The following is a 17647-nucleotide window of genomic DNA, read 5'->3' as shown; positions in this document are numbered from 1 at the left end:
GTGGCGGTTCATTTGGTCTTATGACAGTCATATGATGCCACTGTCAAAAAAAAGCGTTACCGGTTACTACCTTTTGGTGTAAATATCCCATAATAAAGTGAGGACACCGGCGGCTTATTGCCCAGTACGGCTTATCTATGAACAAATTCCGTTTTCGTGTCACATTCGGTGGGTGGCAGCTTATAGTCGGGTGTGCCTTATAGTGCGAAAATAACGGTATGTACAGACTAGGGGTGGGAACAACAATGCTCACGATAACTATAATCTCACGATATGCCGAAACAACAATTATCGATATGTGGTTCAGGAAATCATTCCACGATATTTTACAATACAACTACAGGGTTTCTACAGGTATCCGCAAATCTCATTTAATGCCACTTTAAACTAATTCAATGCCCATGCAAATGACTTTTTAACCGATATCCCGATATTGTCCAACTCCAAAACTTCGATAAATATATAAAACTGAGTCAAATATATGTGGTCGTGAACTTAACGTATTATGGCTACCATAATTTTCGGAAAATAAGGCGCACTTGACTATAAACCACCCACACCAAATTTGACACGAAAAGGACATTTGTTCACAGATAAGCCGCACCGGACTATAAATCGCAGCTCTCCTCACTGTATATTGAGATAGTTACAGTGATCCCTCGCTACTTCACACTACAAACTTCGTACCCTCGGTCCATCGCGCATTTTTTTCGATTAAAAAAAAAAAAAAAACTACATGTACAAATCATTAGAGATGTCCCAATCGATCGGCATCCCAATCGATCGCGTCCGATCACGTCATTTTCAAAGTATCGGACTCGGCAAAAAAATATCGGACATGCCTTTTTTAAATATATATATATGTTTTTTGATTAAATCGTTTTCTAATTGTATTTAACGTTACAGATATAATATGTTACACTCATCCAGAGTCTTTAGTTTAGGCTTAAGGTAGCGTTATCAAATTTATCCCGTTAACAGCGGTAATTTTTTATTTTTTTTTAATTATCACGTTTAAATATTTAACGCAATTAACGCATGCGCTGCACGACCCACTCACGCATTGTCTCGTTCAATCTGTAATGGCGCCGTTTTACCTATATATAGAGCTAAAAGGCAGCGTAAAATGAATAGAGTGAATTTTGGCAGCCTTTGGAGCCTTTTTTAAATTGGCTAAAGCCTTACAATCCCTCTGCCTACGATTAGAAATATCGTGGGAAGCAATTTGGGGAAGAAAGGTAGTAATTGATCTCTTTCTTAACACCCTGTCATGTGCCCAACGCAGAGAAGATATAGCATTTGCAGCCACCACACACAGTCATGGTTGCACCACTTCATGCATTTGGGAGAACGGTTAAGTCCCTACAGTATCATTCACTGAAAGCTCAACAAATACACTAGATGGCAATATTTAGTCACAATATACAAAGTCACATTTATCCTTTAAGAATTACAAGTCTTTCTATCCGTGGATCCCTCTCACAGAAAGAATTAATAATGTAAATGCCATCATGCGGATTTATTGTCATAATAAACAAATACAGTACTTATGTACTGTATGTTGAATGAATATTCATTCGTCCGAGTTTTGTTCATTTTTTTCTTAATGCATTGCCAAAATGTATATGATCGGGAAAAATTATCGGGAATGATTGGAATTGAATCGGGAGCAAAAAAAAAAAGCAATCGGATCGGGAAATATCGGGATCGGCAGATACTCAAACTAAAACGATCGGGATCGGATCGGGAGCAAAAAAAACATGATCGGAACAACCCTACAAATCATTGTTTACTTTTACATACATCTCATATCATAATTATTACATTTACTGTGCTTAAAAACCATTTATTAAAATGTACAGTTATTTTGTTTGATTTTGAAAAAATTATATATCTACCTTAATTTTCGCACTATAAGGCGCATCTGACTATAAGCCGCCACCCACCAAATTTGACACGAAAATGGCACTTGTTTATAGATAAGCCTCACTGGACTATAAGCCACTGCTGTCCGCACTGTATTATGGGATATTTACTCCAAAAGATATTAACCGGTAACACTTTATTTGACAGCGGCATCATACGACTGTCATGACCAAATGAACTACCATTGCTTCTTGAAGCTTCATTTGGCAATCACTACTCCCTTGGGGGAGACAGTCAACCTCTGCTGCCACCTGCTGTCAACACTGTTGTTGTCCAACATGCCTCCTAGCATGCATTGCAACACTACAGATGTAAATAACAATCAAAGTACATGTTCCGTGCTAATTATTTCTTGTTTCTCTCTTGTTTCATTAATTGCTAGTTATGGGATTTGGTGACACTTTATTTGACAGTGGCGCCATAAGATTGTCATTACACAATCATAATTATGACATGACACTGTCATGAGCATTAATGGATGCTTATAACAGACGTCATGTTATCCGGCAATTTATCTCACTTTGAATGTAAAGGATCCGAGCTGCACATTAATGGAGTTAATGACTGGACTGGCTGGATGACACTTGTAATAACATATTTTTAAGCATTCAGTAATGCCAGTGTCATGTCCTAACCATGACGGTCTTATGATGCCACTGACAAAAAAAGTGTTACCTATCAACCCAAATAAATGAACAAATAAGTCAAACGGGACTGTAAGATGCAGGAATCAAAATAGGGGAAAAAAGTAGCAGCTTATAGTCTGAAAATTACGGTAACTGTATTGAGATGTTCCATTGGATGATTTAATAATGATAAATGTAATAACCAAGGTTTTCCAGTCAACATTCTTTTGAAAAATAAGAGATGAAAGTTATGGGAAAAAGTTCTGATATTGCACCACTACATTTACTAGAGGCATGCGAAATTTCCTATTCTTAGATTATTTGCGATTCAGCAGTGGAAGATTCGAGAACGATTCACAAATATCCAAATTCCGATTATTGAATTATACCAAATTCCGATTATTGAATTATACCAGGTAAAGTGGAAGTAAAACACAGTCAGCACGGTCTTTGGGACGCAATGAGGAACAGACTGAGAGTAAATATCATGTTCAACTCATGCCGCTAGATAAAAAAAACCAATCATACCTGACTGCGGTTGACAGCCGCTACAAACAACACCCAGTTGCTAGTTGCTACAGTGCCTTGCAAAAGTATTCGGCCCCCTTGAACCTTGCAACCTTTCGCCACATTTCAGGCTTCAAACATAAAGATATAAAATTTTAATTTTTTGTCAAGAATCGACAACAAGTGGGACACAATCGTGAAGTGGAACAAAATTTATTGGATAATTTAAACTTTTTTAACAAATAAAAAACTGAAAAGTGGAGCTTAAAAATTAATTCATCGTAATTAATCGCAATTAATCCCAATTCAAACCATTTATAAAATATGCCATATTTTTCTGTAAATTATACATATATTCTGTAAAATAAATTGTTGGAATGGAAAGATAAGACACAAGATGGATATATACATTCAACATACGGTACATAAGGACTGTAGTGGGCATTTCACTCTACTGTCATTTAAATCTGTCTATGCTGTCCTCACTCCGAAGCGTCTACTTTTTCCAAAGCTAGACAGCTAGTGAACGACGCCTTAATAATCAGACTTCTTTCTTTTTCATCTGATTTATTAATAAAATGGCCTCAAACCATTGTCCTCTTTAGAGCGTTGTAAAACTACAACAAAAAGTACACACGCATTGCATTAGCAACAACGTTAGCTTAGCACGCTATACAGGTTCACTAAACATAAACAAAAAGCGTCTCATACAAAAAATATAACATTTCGCTTACTAACATAATATGTGCATTAGTTACAACAACCATACTTACGGACAAATCTTTTCCAAGGGTCATATAAGCACAACATTACAACGTAGGTGTCAGCCCGAGACGTCCTGCAGCCATATTCAACTGGCAAGATAACAATAAACCATGTCGCAAAGCGACCACAAGAGTTCGCTGTTAGACAGCACAAAAAGTCTTGCTGTAAAACTTACCAAAAGGCAGAATACTGTCTGAGCGTTAATTGCGTCAAATATTTTAACGTGATTAATTTAAAAAATTAATTACCGCGCGTTAACGCGATAATTTTGACAGCCCTATATATTATATAATATTATTATTTTTATTTTATTTACTTTTGTTCCGTGAAGAATCCACAGAGGGTTATTTGATTGTGGCTTTCTGAAAAACAATAATTTTTTTACATTTACGCACTCCTGCAATCGTCACACTTTTTCTGTTACAAACTGACCCCGGTCTCTCATCAGAGAAGGGAAAAGTTATTTGGCCCTCACAGGAAAAAGTTTGGGGACATTGCCAAAGGCAGAACAACGACCTATATGCCAAAATATACCAATATTTTTTATTTCTATTAGAAAAATGTTTCAGTAAAATGTTTGTGCAATTGCCACTTATTGCCACAGTTAACATTGAGGCTTTGGGCCTCTTTTGATCTCGTTGTGAGTTTGTAAGGTTGTGACTTCTGATTAAACAAACTTAATCCCAATCAAAATGTTTGTTCTTCTTTTTCCCGAAATTAGAATCGATAAGAGAATCAATAAAGAATCAAATCGTTAAGCAATATCGATAATGGAATCAGAATCGTAAAAATCGTATCAATTCCCATCCCTAGTAGAAGATTTTGGTAGCAACCTGTTGGTTCCTTTTTTTTTTTTTAAACAGTTAAACCTTTTGACAACTAAATATCGATTCTTGGTGGGAGCATATCGATAACATTTTAAGACACAAATAACACGATGTATCACCGTTTGGATATATTGTCACACTTCTAATATAGCTCACTTGCTGTCAGATATCATCTCTACACGTCAATCTATCAAAAATCACATGCCACTCACCAGCCCAAATACATGGATGCGGGCATGCGAGATGTTGTTAAGAAGGAATGGTTTGTTATAAAAAGCTACTCCCTCATTTACAGCACGTTCAAACAATGCCTGGTTAGTCACAGTGCAATATGCAAAAAAAAAAAAAAAAAAAAAAAAAAAAATCCCCTAGTATGAAGGAGCCTCCGAAAATGGTAAAACTACTTGTGAGACTAAAATGGCTGAATGCGCATGTCAGTCTCCCCGTGTTCTTACCGACTCTGATTTCTTGCTTTGGTCATTTGTGATATTTGCTACATTGAGGCCATCCACAACGACGTCAAAGGCTGGCTTGGTCCTCACAAATTCTTTGAACCGCTCTAATTCCTGTTGAGACATAAAGCAAGTGCATTAATCAAGGAATAGATTAATACTTTGCATTACACAGACGTATTATTGGACCCACAGAAACTTCCAACTGCCTCCCATTCATACTGAAATCTAACCCACAAACAAGTCTCTATTGGGTCCCATTGACAGTAGGCGGAAAACACTCAGGTGACCTGAAGTTCATCATTGTAAAGCTTAAAATCTCAATTTTCTGGGGGAAGAAGAATTTTGAACAGGAGGGCATTTAAAAAAAAGATTTTTTTTTAAACAGCAAAACCCTATTTGGAGGTGAGAGCACGCGACAGCGGAATTAAAGTCGCCATGACTTTAACGAGATGTTATGGCGTACTTACCTCGTTTTGATCCAAAAACTCCATGTAAAATGCGACAGTAACAAAAAAAATACAATTAAGTGATAGTTATGAGCTCGATATCCCTGACTTTTTTACAGACACCATTTTTTTCATTGTGACTAAATTTGTTTTAAAAATTTTAAAACATGAGAGTGAATAATTTTTTAAAGTTGTTGTTGTTTTTTAAGAAGTATTAGACATCATTAATGATTCAAAGCTAAAAATGACAGACATTTTGAATAGTAAATATTAAAGATGTCCCGATCAATCGGCATCCCGATCGGGACCCGATCGATCGGCATCCGGATCGATAGGGTCCGATCACGTCATTTTCAAAGTATCGGAATCGGCAAAAAAATATCGGAAATCCCTTTTTCTAATATATATATATATATTTTTTTATTAAATCGTTTGCTAATTGTATTTAACGTTACAGACAAAATGTCTTACACTCATCCAGAGTCTTTAGTTTTGGCTTAAAGTAGGGCTATCAAATTTATCGCATTATGGCAGTAATTAATTTTTTTTAATTAATCACGTTAAAATATTTAACGCAATTAACGCATGCGCTGCACGACCCACTCAGGCATTGTTGCGTTCAATCTATAATGGCGCAGTTTTACCTATATATATAGAGCTAAAATGCAGCTTAAAGTGAGTAGAGTGAATTTTGGCAGTCTTTGGAGCCTTTTTTCAGTTGGCTAAACCCTTAAAATCCCTCTCAACAATTAGAAATATCGTGGGAAGCAATGTGGGGAAGAAAGGTAACAGTTGATCTTTTTCTTAACACCCTATGTTATTACCCAACGCAGAGAAGATCAAATACTTGTTCTCCCCACTGTATATCAATTCTCCCCACTGTATATCAATTGGTGCCCCTACGCACAGTCATGGTTGCACTTCCCATCATGCATTTGGGCAGAACAGTTAAATGGCTACAGTATCATTTACTGAAAGCTCAACAAATATACTAGATGGGAATATTTAGTCACAATATACAAAGTCACATTTATCCTTTAAGAATTACAAGTCTTTCTATCCGTGGATCCCTTTCACAGAAAGAATGTTAATAATGTAAATGCCATCTTGAGGATTTATTATAATAAACAAATACAGTACTTATGTACCGTATGTTGAATGTACATATTCGTCCGAGTTTTATTCATTTTTTTGTTAATGCATTGCCAAAATGTATATGATCGGGAAAAATTATCGGGAATGATTGGAATTGAATCGGGAGCAAAAAAAAGCAATCAGATCGGGAAATATCGGGATCGGCAGATACTCAAACTAAAACGATTGAGATTGGATCGGGAGCAAAAAAACATGATCGGAACAACCCTAGTAAATATAATTAATTACTGTCGTTTTATGGCTGGGTTGAAACAAAAGCGGTTGTGCGACGTCTGTAAACGGGAGTTACCAGGGAAAAACAGACAAATTAAAAATAGTTTGGGGACTTAGTGCGCCATGAATCTGCTATGGCAGCATATAGACATATTGTTCTATCAAACACAAAAGTTCTTTTAGCTTACAGCAGTTTAATTTAAAGAGGGGTGCAAGAGCAGAAAATGTCTTTTTCAGTCTTGTCTGTGTTTTCCGCCAGTAAATACTGCTCACAAAATCTATACCCATATACAGTGATCCCTCATTTTTCGCAGTTAATGGGGATCGCCTTACCTGGCACGGCCAGACTGTTCTCCCTGTATTTTTCAAACACTGTGAGAATAGTCTGGGACCCAGCCCATTAACGCCCTCTCGAGCAAGAACCAATCAGATTTGTTTATTTGCGTGCCGTGTTCTTAACGAGCAACATCACTCTTCTGCGTCAGAAGTCGTCTCCACAACAACCGAGAATATGTTATAATATAGTAATAATATAAGTTTTAAATTAACAAAAACACATGGACACAAGTTACTGACAACAGGCTGTCTTGCGCTAGCCATGTTAAATAAACTTCTCCGTTCTCTGCTCACGCCGCGCTAGTTGTCGCTTTACCAACGTCACTCTGCTGTCTGTTTGCTGTGGCTTGCTCCGCCCTGGAAATTTGATCCGCTCATTGGTCGCCAGACTCTATTGCTGGAACAATAGGCTAGGGATCTCCCCCCACCCCCAACCGAAAAGCGTCCAAATTAACAGAAAGTGACCTGATAACAACAAGAAGTGACCCTGATAGGCCCCCAAATGAACAGGGAGTAAGCCGATATCAAGAAGTGACCCCGGAATGCCCCCAAATCAATAGGACTTGACCCCCAAATTCCTCAAAATGCTACCAAATCAAAAGGAAGTGACTAGATAAAAACCGGAAGAGACCCCAAATGCGCCCAAATCAATAGGAGGTGACCCCCAAATGCTCCCAAATCAAAAGGAAGTAATTAGATTAAAACAAGAAGTGACCCTGAAATGCCCCCAAGGCTACCCACGCAGTTTCTCCAGAAATGGCATTTTCTTTGCAAAGAAGTAAAAAATGAGGTATTGGTACAGTATCGGCCGATACCGCACAGCCAGGTATCTGAATCGGGAGCCAAACGGTGCAACACTGGTGGTAACAAACAAAGCAGAAACAGTTCCTGCCAGACAGCACATGGACCCTCTCGGACACCCACATCTCCCATTCTGTCACAAACACGAAGAGGTCCAGTTTTGTGGCCTGCAGTAACATCATGTTGTGCTCCAGCATGGGAACACTGTGTATGGTTTCACTTTTAGATCGCAGCAGCGTGGAAATAGACTTCTGTGAATTCCCCTGGACGTCAAACTGCACGCACTCCCAACACGCACGCGCCGTCTGATTTCTTAGGAAGCAGAAAATTAGGTTTTCAAAGCCCTTTTGTTACTCAATAGTAACTCAACATACTCTAAATGAATCTTCCAGCTTGGAGCTTGTCTAGCTAAGACTGTAACTTATCTTATTGCCTGTGTGTAAATATATCAACTAAAAAGGGAAGTCGTCAAGACAGAGGAGGGAAGAGGAGAGACAGACCGTCTCCTCCTGGTGTAATTATCCAGGGACTTTCCATGGCTGATATGTGAAACCAGCTCATTGTGCTGCTGTGGGTAATGTGACACACGTGCTCATAGACTCCACCGTGAATAACGATTGCAATAAAAATATGCTTTCCATACATGGAGAAGGTTTAACATTAGTTAGTAGTAGGGATGGGAATTGATACGATTTTTACGATTACGATTCCATTATCGATATTGCTTAACGATTCAATTCTTTATCGATTGTCTTATCGATTCTAATTTGGTGAAAAAGAACAAACGTTTTGATTGGCATCGAGTTTGTTTAATCAGAAGTCACAACCTTACAAACTCACAACCAGTGTTGTCACAGACTACCTGAAAAAGTAATTCAATTACTGATTACTGATTACGCCTCAAAAAAGTAATCTAGTTACTTTACTGATTACTTCATTATCAAATTAACCAAGTTACTTTAAAAGTAATCTATCAGTTACTTTTTACCCATTTTTCTCCTTTTGCCACCACAACATAAGAATGACAACAGAAAAATGTCATCACATGTAATTGACTTTCCGATGATTGAATTTAAAGGGGAATATCAGAATTTTGCGCTAGCTTAGCCTCTCCGGAGTCCTGAAACTAACAAATATCTGAAAAACTGCTTGGAATTTGTTGAAACCAACTCTACCGACCAATTAAACCCCGCTAACTCTAAGATTAAGCCTAATGTCAAAACTTCTGAATTTCGGGTTATGGTTAACAGCATATCAGTGCCAATGTAAAACAATGCAAACTGAAGGCACAATAATCAACAACACACGGGTGGATTGTACAGTGCAATAAACACAAAGGTGGTGGTGGGCGCGAATGCGCGTGCAGCCGTGCACATTAACAACCCGGAAGTACTCCTCTCAACACACACGCGGTCAATTTGGCCACAAAACGCGGCGGCAAATAAGCACTTTACGCTCAGTCGGACTAACAACACATCCCACAGATGCTAAACAAACACATCACCTCACGGCATGAATGTGAAACACGCATATGAACAAAGCTTGCCAATTTGGAGCGTAGACTGCCCGTCGTTGCTACGGCAAAGCTACGAAACGGCCGCGCATGTAGGGGGTCCAACCTTTTGCTGATACCTTCCAGAATGAAGGAAAAATACTCACCTTCATATATGGATATCCACAGATCAACATTCCCTAGCAATGTCTCAATACTCGTTGCAAATGTCCACCCTCAGTCCCACAACAAGTGACGCGAGACCAAAACAGGAAATAGCTAAGAGGTTGTCATGGAAACACGTACCGGGAACCTTTTATTTTAGCATTTTCTATTCAAAATGCTCTTCGTACATGACTACAATATTCTTCATTCTATATACGTTATGAGGCAATGAAAAAATAGTAACGCAGAGACACTAAGGAAACTAACTTTAATCAGATTACTGGTGTAGAAAAATGAACGCGTTAGATTACTTGTTACTGAAAAAAGTAATCATATTACAGTAACGCGTTACTAACTAACGCATTACTGACAACACTGCTCACAACGAGGTCAAAAGAGGCCCAAAGCCTCAATGTTAACTGTGGCAATAAGTGGCAAATACACAAGAGTGTGTAACATTTTACTGAAACATTTTTCTGATAGAAATAAAAAATATTGGTACATATTGGCAAATAGGTCGTTGTTCTGCCTTTGGCAATATGTGTTAAAGTGTATTATTTAATATTATATTGGAATGCATGCCTTTTCGCTTTTATGGTGCTTTCACGCTCAAGTGGGGGCGCCCTTGCGTTTCCTCATGCGAAGAAGAACGCGCTCACATGAAGAAGAGCGCGCTCTCACGCGAAGAAGAAGTGCAGCTACAAAGCATCCAAGCGAGTGAGCGAGTTAGTGAGAGAGGGAAACACTGCTACGAGCCTACCTTGTTTGTTAATGTTTGTAAAATGTAAACAGAGGCAACGCCTGTATGTATTATCTTTTGTGTTGTTGTTGTGTGTTTCCACTAGTGATCGGACACTTAATTCCAGTTGTGTAGTGGTTTGAACGATGTGCTAATGCTAGCGAACGCATGCTAACCGTTTGTGTTATTACTGTATTAGCTGCTAATCATCGCTGATTTATGTTGATGCGAACCGGTTTGTTATTGGGGACGAAATTGATTTGTTTCATTTCTATTTTTAGTTGCACTCTTCAAGTGATGGTTGAATAAAGTCAGCAAATTATACCAACGTCTTCTGCATCATAATTGGGAGTTAAAGTGCTTGTGACATGAAAAAGCATGTTTATTTCATAATACACGCGGTATTTTATGCTCCTGAATGATATGGACCGCTTGGATGTGTGTGGAAGCGATCGCTATATTTATTTAGTTTTTTGAATCCCGCGCCAGGAAAATGAGTGACTTCCGGCTTCGGTCTCGCATTGAGGAGGAGGGCGCTGTGACGTGTACGGTAGAAGACGTCCTCTTCACGCTACAGTGTACTGTTGTGTATGAGGACGAAGGATTCAGCTGATTTTGCGGATTAATACTTTTATTTTTTGCATCACGCCAGCCAAACGGCTGCAGAAAAATCATTCTGTATGCGGGAGAGGCGTATGCGCCTTTTTGGAGTTTCAAAAGGTTCCCATTCACCGTGGATATTTACTGTGGGACCATTGGACTTACAAGGAAGTGAGTAAACATCTTGTTTTGTATTATGTCAAATATGAATACAGTGATTACAAAGTAAACACTATAAAATTCCTTTAAATAAAGGACTACTTACGTTTGATCATTGATAGGCATGTAAAAAGCTATCCTCACGCTCATTAGCAGTTAGCTGTTAGCACGTTAGCTACACAACAATTCCAGCCACCCTCCTCCAGGGAACGAACTGTAAATTGCTCTCCGCCGGGCGGTTTGCCGATCCGCAAAGAAACTTGACAACCGGGTCGTCATGTCAAATAATCCAGGCTAGTTATGTGTGATTTTCCACTTCGAAGACTTTGAAACATCCCTCGGTTCGGGTTAGCATGTCGGCTAGCTGTCACTCCTTCTGGTCTGTTTACATTCTCCGAAGCCGGGGAAGGGAAATGACATATGTCCGATTTAGGTGTCATAAAATATCGTTCGGCAGGTGTGACAGTAAAGGTAAAGTCGACTGTTTTGACCATTATGGAGTAATTTTGCCATGTCGTCTTGAATAAATGGATTTTTATTATTTTATATTCCATTTAGCACAAGTTATTTGTCATGACCATGCCATTTATTTAGCAATTGGGGAAAGTACTTGGGTAAAAAGAATATCCTGTAAAAATATTGAAGTAAAGAGACAGAAACAATGACATTTTGCCGCTCTCTTCGTCGCGTTTTCCTCATTGTGAATAGTTCCCCCTCGACGGGCTGACTGGTCCTTCTCAAGCCATTTATATAGCTATTGGGGAAAAATACTTGGATAAAAAGAATATCCTGTAAAAATATTGAAGTAAAGAGACAGAAACAATGACATTTTGCCGCTCTCTTCGTCGCGTTTTCCTCATTGTGAATAGTTCCCCCTCGACGGGCTGACTGGTCCTTCTCAAGCCATTTATATAGCTATTGGGGAAAATACTTGGATAAAAAGAATATCCTGTAAAAATATTGGGAGTAGAGAGACTGAAACAATGACATTTTGCAGCTCTCTTCGTCTCGTTTTCCTCGTTCTGAACAATTCCCCCTCAATGGGCTGAATAGTAAAACCCATGAGCCTAGTCTACCGCTGACGTCATCCACCTGTTGGGGACGCTAAAGCCCTATAATTGTAGGCGTGGCTAACCGGCAGATTAAAAGACTAATTTCTCGTCATCTGCGCTTTGCTAAATTGTTGTATATGGTCGAATCGTCTCAAAATATGATTCTAATTCACATAATAATGCCATTTAAGACTTTTTTTCTGGTGTCGTATGCTCTTTAAGCTAGTGTATAGCCAGGACTGAGCCTTAGCATCTCGGTGAGGACAGTACAGTCGTATTTCCTCCCGATGCAGTTATCTCCACCTTGCAATGACTGCAAGTCGCTTTGTTGTCATTTTTCCTTGTGAAGTGAAGACACACTTTCTGGCGATTGAACCTAGGTGCTGTCACTGTTATGTTTATAGCTGCAATGCTCGTGCTAAACCATCGTAACCTTTCATTTTCACCTTCTTTCCTGGTGAAGTGTAGCCAAACTTTGGAACGAGTGGTTCTTGGCGCCATGCTAGTTTGATGCGTCTGGACAACAAGACACGTCACGTGATGGTGATACGCTTCTTTAGGAATCGTTAAAGGGATCGTTAAGGCTTTTTCATTGTGATGTCGAGGCCTCGAAACACTAGCCACCGGTTCGGAATTGGAATCGGATTTTGATTCCCATCCCTAGTTAGAAGGCTTGTCAAAAGTATCGAAAAGTATTGAAGTATCGTTACTGAAATGTAACCAGACACGATATTTATGACAGAAATATCGATACTCAGGTGTTGTTGTTTTTTTGCGCCACCACAGGGCACCAGAAATTTGTTGTTGTGGGATACATTTGATTTTGCACTTCTCTTGATAACAATGGAGGATATTTTTTGGGCATTTTTCTTGTCAACGTATTGCCTGCCATTGATGGTGCTAGACTTCAAATCCGTTTGAATTGGGTGGATTGGCATTTGTTAGATCGGTGCTCGCTAAGGTTGCAACAACTAATTAGAAGTGGGTAGAGGAGCCAAAAATTGTACTCAAGAGTAGCGTTACTTCAAAATAATTTTACTCAAGTAAAAGTAAGAGCAGTCTTCCAAAAATGTAGTAAAAGACAATTAAAAAAGTGAAAAGAACACTCAAGTAATGAGTAACATTGTGAGTAACTGCTTACAATTTTTTTATTTTTTATTTTATTTTTAATTGTCATTGTCATCATCATCAAAATCATTGACAGTTTCAGAGTGTGAGATTTTACCCGAAGGAAAGACGAAGACAGACAAGGAAAGACGGGAAAGCAGATGCTTATCGATACCCGTCCCCCATTAGCCAGGGACGCACAGACAGCATATTGTGTTACAGTCCAGTCATAATCTTCACATTTCGTTCAAAAGTCATTGATTGCCATGGATTTTCACATAATGTCAATTCGAGTGGGTTCATTGTATCAGCTGATGTCCAAGTACAGTGCCTTGCAAACGTATTCGGCTCCTTTGAATCTTGCAACCTTTCGCCACATTTCAGGCTTCAAACATAAAGATATGAAATTTAATTTTTTTGTCAAGAATCAACAACAAGTGGGACACAATCGTGAAGTGGAACAACATTTATTGGATAATTCAAACTTTTTTAACAAATAAAAAACTGAAAAGTGGGGTGTGCAATATTATTCGGCCCCTTTACTTTCAGTGCAGCAAACTCACTCCAGAAGTTTAGTGAGGATCTCTGAATGATCCAATGTTGTCCTAAATGACCGATGATGATAAATAGAATCCACCTGTGTGTAAGTCTCCGTATAAATGCACCTGCTCTGTGATAGTCTCAGGGTTCTGTTTAAAGTGCAGAGAGCATTATGAAAACCAAGGAACACACCAGGCAGGTCCGAGATACTGTTGTGGAGAAGTTTAAAGCCGGATTTGGATACAAAAAGATTTCCCAAGCTTTAAACATCTCAAGGAGCACTGTGCAAGCCATCATATTGAAATGGAAGGAGCATCAGACCACTGCAAATCTACCAAGACCCGGCCGTCCTTCCACACTTTCTTCTCAAACAAGGAGAAAACTGATCAGAGATGCAGCCAAGAGGCCCATGATCACTCTGGATGAACTGCAGAGATCTACAGCTGAGGTGAGAGAGTCTGTCCATAGGGCAACAATCAGTCGTACACTGCACAAATCTGGCCTTTATGGAAGAGTGGCAAGAAGAAAGCCATTTCTCAAAGATATCCATAAAAAGTCTTGTTTAAAGTTTGCCACAAGCCACCTGGGAGACACACCAAACATGTGGAAGAAGGTGCTCTGGTCAGATGAAACCAAAATTGAACTTTTTGGCCACAATGCAAAACGATATGTTTGGCGTAAAAGCAACACAGCTCATCACCCTGAACACACCATCCCCACTGTCAAACATGGTGGTGGCAGCATCATGGTTTGGGCCTGCTTTTCTTCAGCAGGGACAGGGAAGATGGTTAAAATTGACGGGAAGATGGATGCAGCCAAATACAGGAACATTCTGGAAGAAAACCTGTTGGTATCTGCACAAGACCTGAGACTGGGACGGAGATTTATCTTCCAACAGGACAACGATCCAAAACATAAAGCCAAATCTACAATGGAATGGTTAAAAAATAAACGTATCCAGGTGTTAGAATGGCCAAGTCAAAGTCCAGACCTGAATCTAATCGAGAATCTGTGGAAAGAGCTGAAGACTGCTGTTCACAAACACTCTCCATCCAACCTCACTGAGCTGGAGCTGTTTTGCAAGGAAGAATGGGCAAGAATGTCAGTCTCTCGATGTGCAAAACTGATAGAAACATACCCCAAGCGACTTGCAGCTGTAATTGGAGCAAAAGGTGGCGCTACAAAGCATTAACGCAAGGGGGCCGAATAATACTGCATGCCCCACTTTTCAGTTTTTTATTTGTTAAAAAAGTTTAAATTATCCAATAAATTTTGTTCCACTTCGAGATTGTGTCCCATTTGTTGCTGATTCTTGACAAAAAATTAAAATTTTATATCTTTATGTTTGAAGCCGGAAATGTGACGAAAGGTTGCAAGGTTCAAGGGGGCCGAATACTTTTGCAAGGCACTGTAGGTGTAGGGAGGAAGCTCCATTGTGTAGCAGGTCAAACACGGCACTCTCGTTGCAATGGCAGCTCAGTCATGCGATTTTGCTGGAGGGCATATCTTAAGAGCAATTGTTATGTCTTATTATCTGACCCTGACATTTAATCATCCTTTGCTGTGAGAACATCACATCTGTGATGTGCGTGCGCTCTGCGGTTATGACGGATTTTGGTCAATGTAATGTTTTATTATATTTTGTTTGTACATTTTTTTGAAGTAACTCAATGAATTTATATTCGTTAGCGCTGCATCACATGTATTCCATAGGCGAGCCCCAGTGTTTACAATCGAGAACGATTTCATTGTAGTCCTAATGGTCTGATAGGAAAACAGTCTGTTTCCTCTCAGGTCGTAGGAGGATTCTCTTAGTTGCAACAATGCTTGTAGGTTAGTCGGGAGACTGTTTGCGTTTGTTTTTCTCAGCACAAGGTTATCTTTATGAACTGTTGTTACAATGATACTGTAAAATAACCCATTACATAACCACATTAAGCCAAAGAAATACAGGAAAAAAAAAATCATTGAATTCCGGCGAGAGAAAAAAATCACAGAAATGAAGCATTATTCATCCAAAGAGCATGAGTACCATCTAGTGGAGGAAATAGTTCCTAGTTTAAATTGTGAATAGTTCTTTCATAGCAACTAGGAGTGTGACAAAGCATCAAAATGGTGATATATCGTGATGCTTTGTATCCCAAAAGGTTATCGATATGCTCCTGCCAAGAATCGAGATATCGTTTTAAAAAGGTGTCAATGTCAAATATAAATAAATAAATAAAAAGGAACCAAAAAGTTGCTCCCAAAATCTTCCACCATAATAGTGTGTCATTGACGGTGCACAACACCCGATCGATTTAGACTGGGAACGTTCATTCATTCGAAACCAGAGCATTCACGGTCATTCTGTCCAATTTTCAGGGCATTTACAGGTCACTTGCGGTTCATTTTAGGGCATTTACAGGTCATTTCCTGTTGAGTTTGAGTCACTGCCTACTCATTTGGGTGATTCCCAGGTCACTTCCTGTTCTGTAACTCAAAATAAACAGGAAGTGACCCATAAAATACCCTAAAATCAACAGGAGGTAACTGAACATCAACTGAACTCATTCCTATTCACAGCAGAAGCTTGTTTTTCTGTTTATTAGTTGTTTGTAGAATATCCTAGAATGATTTCCTGACCAATGTATCGGTAATCGTTGTATCGCCATATCGTCAAGATCATCGTTATCGTGAGCTTTGTATCGCAAATCGTATCGTATCGTGAGATACCAAGAGGTTCCCACTCCTACTCTAACCTGTGCATGTATAGTCAAATGATAATAAAACAAGCTTTAAGAGACTGCAAGTGGCATATAATGACTCTCTAAGAATCTTGTTGAAAAAGCCCAGGTGGTGCAGTGCCTCTGAAATGTTTGTAGCTGCTCAGGTGAACACTCGCCAGTCCGTCCTAAGGATGCTAATGTTTAATTTTATTGATCGTTTGAAAGGTTCTAAAAATCTGGTTGTCTTGGGCCTAACATTTTACACAGTTCTACTTGCTGCTTGTCACTGTTCTGGAAACACTGGTATAGGTGCCTTTTAAAAGTGGGTCACTGGGCGAGCTAGTGTTGTATCACTGTAGTTTACTTCCTTTTATTGTTATTTTGTTTTTTTTATGGCGGAAAACACAGACAAGACTGAAAAAACTGTTTCTGCTCTTGCACTCCTCTTTAAAAGAAACTGCTGTATTTTAAGCCAAAACAAGTGTTGTGTTTGATAGAACAATATGTCTATATGCTGCCATAGCAGATTCATGGCACATTAAGCCTCCAAACTATTTTTAATTTGCCCGTTTTATCTTGGAAACCCCCGTTTACAGGTGTCGCGTAACCGTTTTTGTTTCAACCCAGCCATGAAAACAAGGTAAGTAATTATATTTATTCTTCAAAATGTCTGTCATTTTTAGCTTGTAATCACTAATTGATGTCTAACATTTTGTATTAAAAAAAAAAAAAACGACTTTAAAAAATTATTCATTCGCATATTTTAAACTTTTAAACTAATTATGTCACAATGAAAAAAATGGCATCTGTAAAAAAGTCACGGATATCTACCTCATAACTATCGCTAAATTGTAATTTTTTTTTGTAACTTTCACATTTTCCCCGATGTTAGATGATAAATAATCGATCCATGCAAAGAAAAATTGGGGAAAAAAACGTTTAAAAGAGTAAATATATGAAAAAGAAAATCTCTGCGATTTCTGCATCGCAACCCTTGTTATATGACCATGTTTCACTCATAAAATCCC

At 38.8% G+C, this 17647-nt stretch overlaps 1 protein-coding gene across 5 annotated transcripts in view; it reads right to left on the bottom strand.

Annotated features, from left to right (window-relative positions):
• The window catches only part of prorp (protein only RNase P catalytic subunit), a 28481-nt gene that overhangs the window by 2529 nt on the left and 8305 nt on the right, over nt 1–17647 (bottom strand). For all 5 annotated transcript variants that reach the window (XM_057859012.1, XM_057859010.1, XM_057859011.1 and 2 more), the window contains one exon: nt 5107–5217. In XM_057859012.1, the coding sequence (XP_057714995.1) occupies nt 5107–5217 (111 nt within the window). The remainder of the gene's footprint in view (nt 1–5106; nt 5218–17647) is intronic.

The sequence above is a fragment of the Corythoichthys intestinalis genome, chromosome 15, assembly GCF_030265065.1.
Source record: "Corythoichthys intestinalis isolate RoL2023-P3 chromosome 15, ASM3026506v1, whole genome shotgun sequence".
Classification (NCBI taxonomy): Eukaryota; Metazoa; Chordata; class Actinopteri; order Syngnathiformes; family Syngnathidae; genus Corythoichthys; species Corythoichthys intestinalis.
The sequence above is the reverse complement of the archived record's forward strand: the minus strand, read 5'-3'. Positions and strand labels throughout refer to the sequence as shown.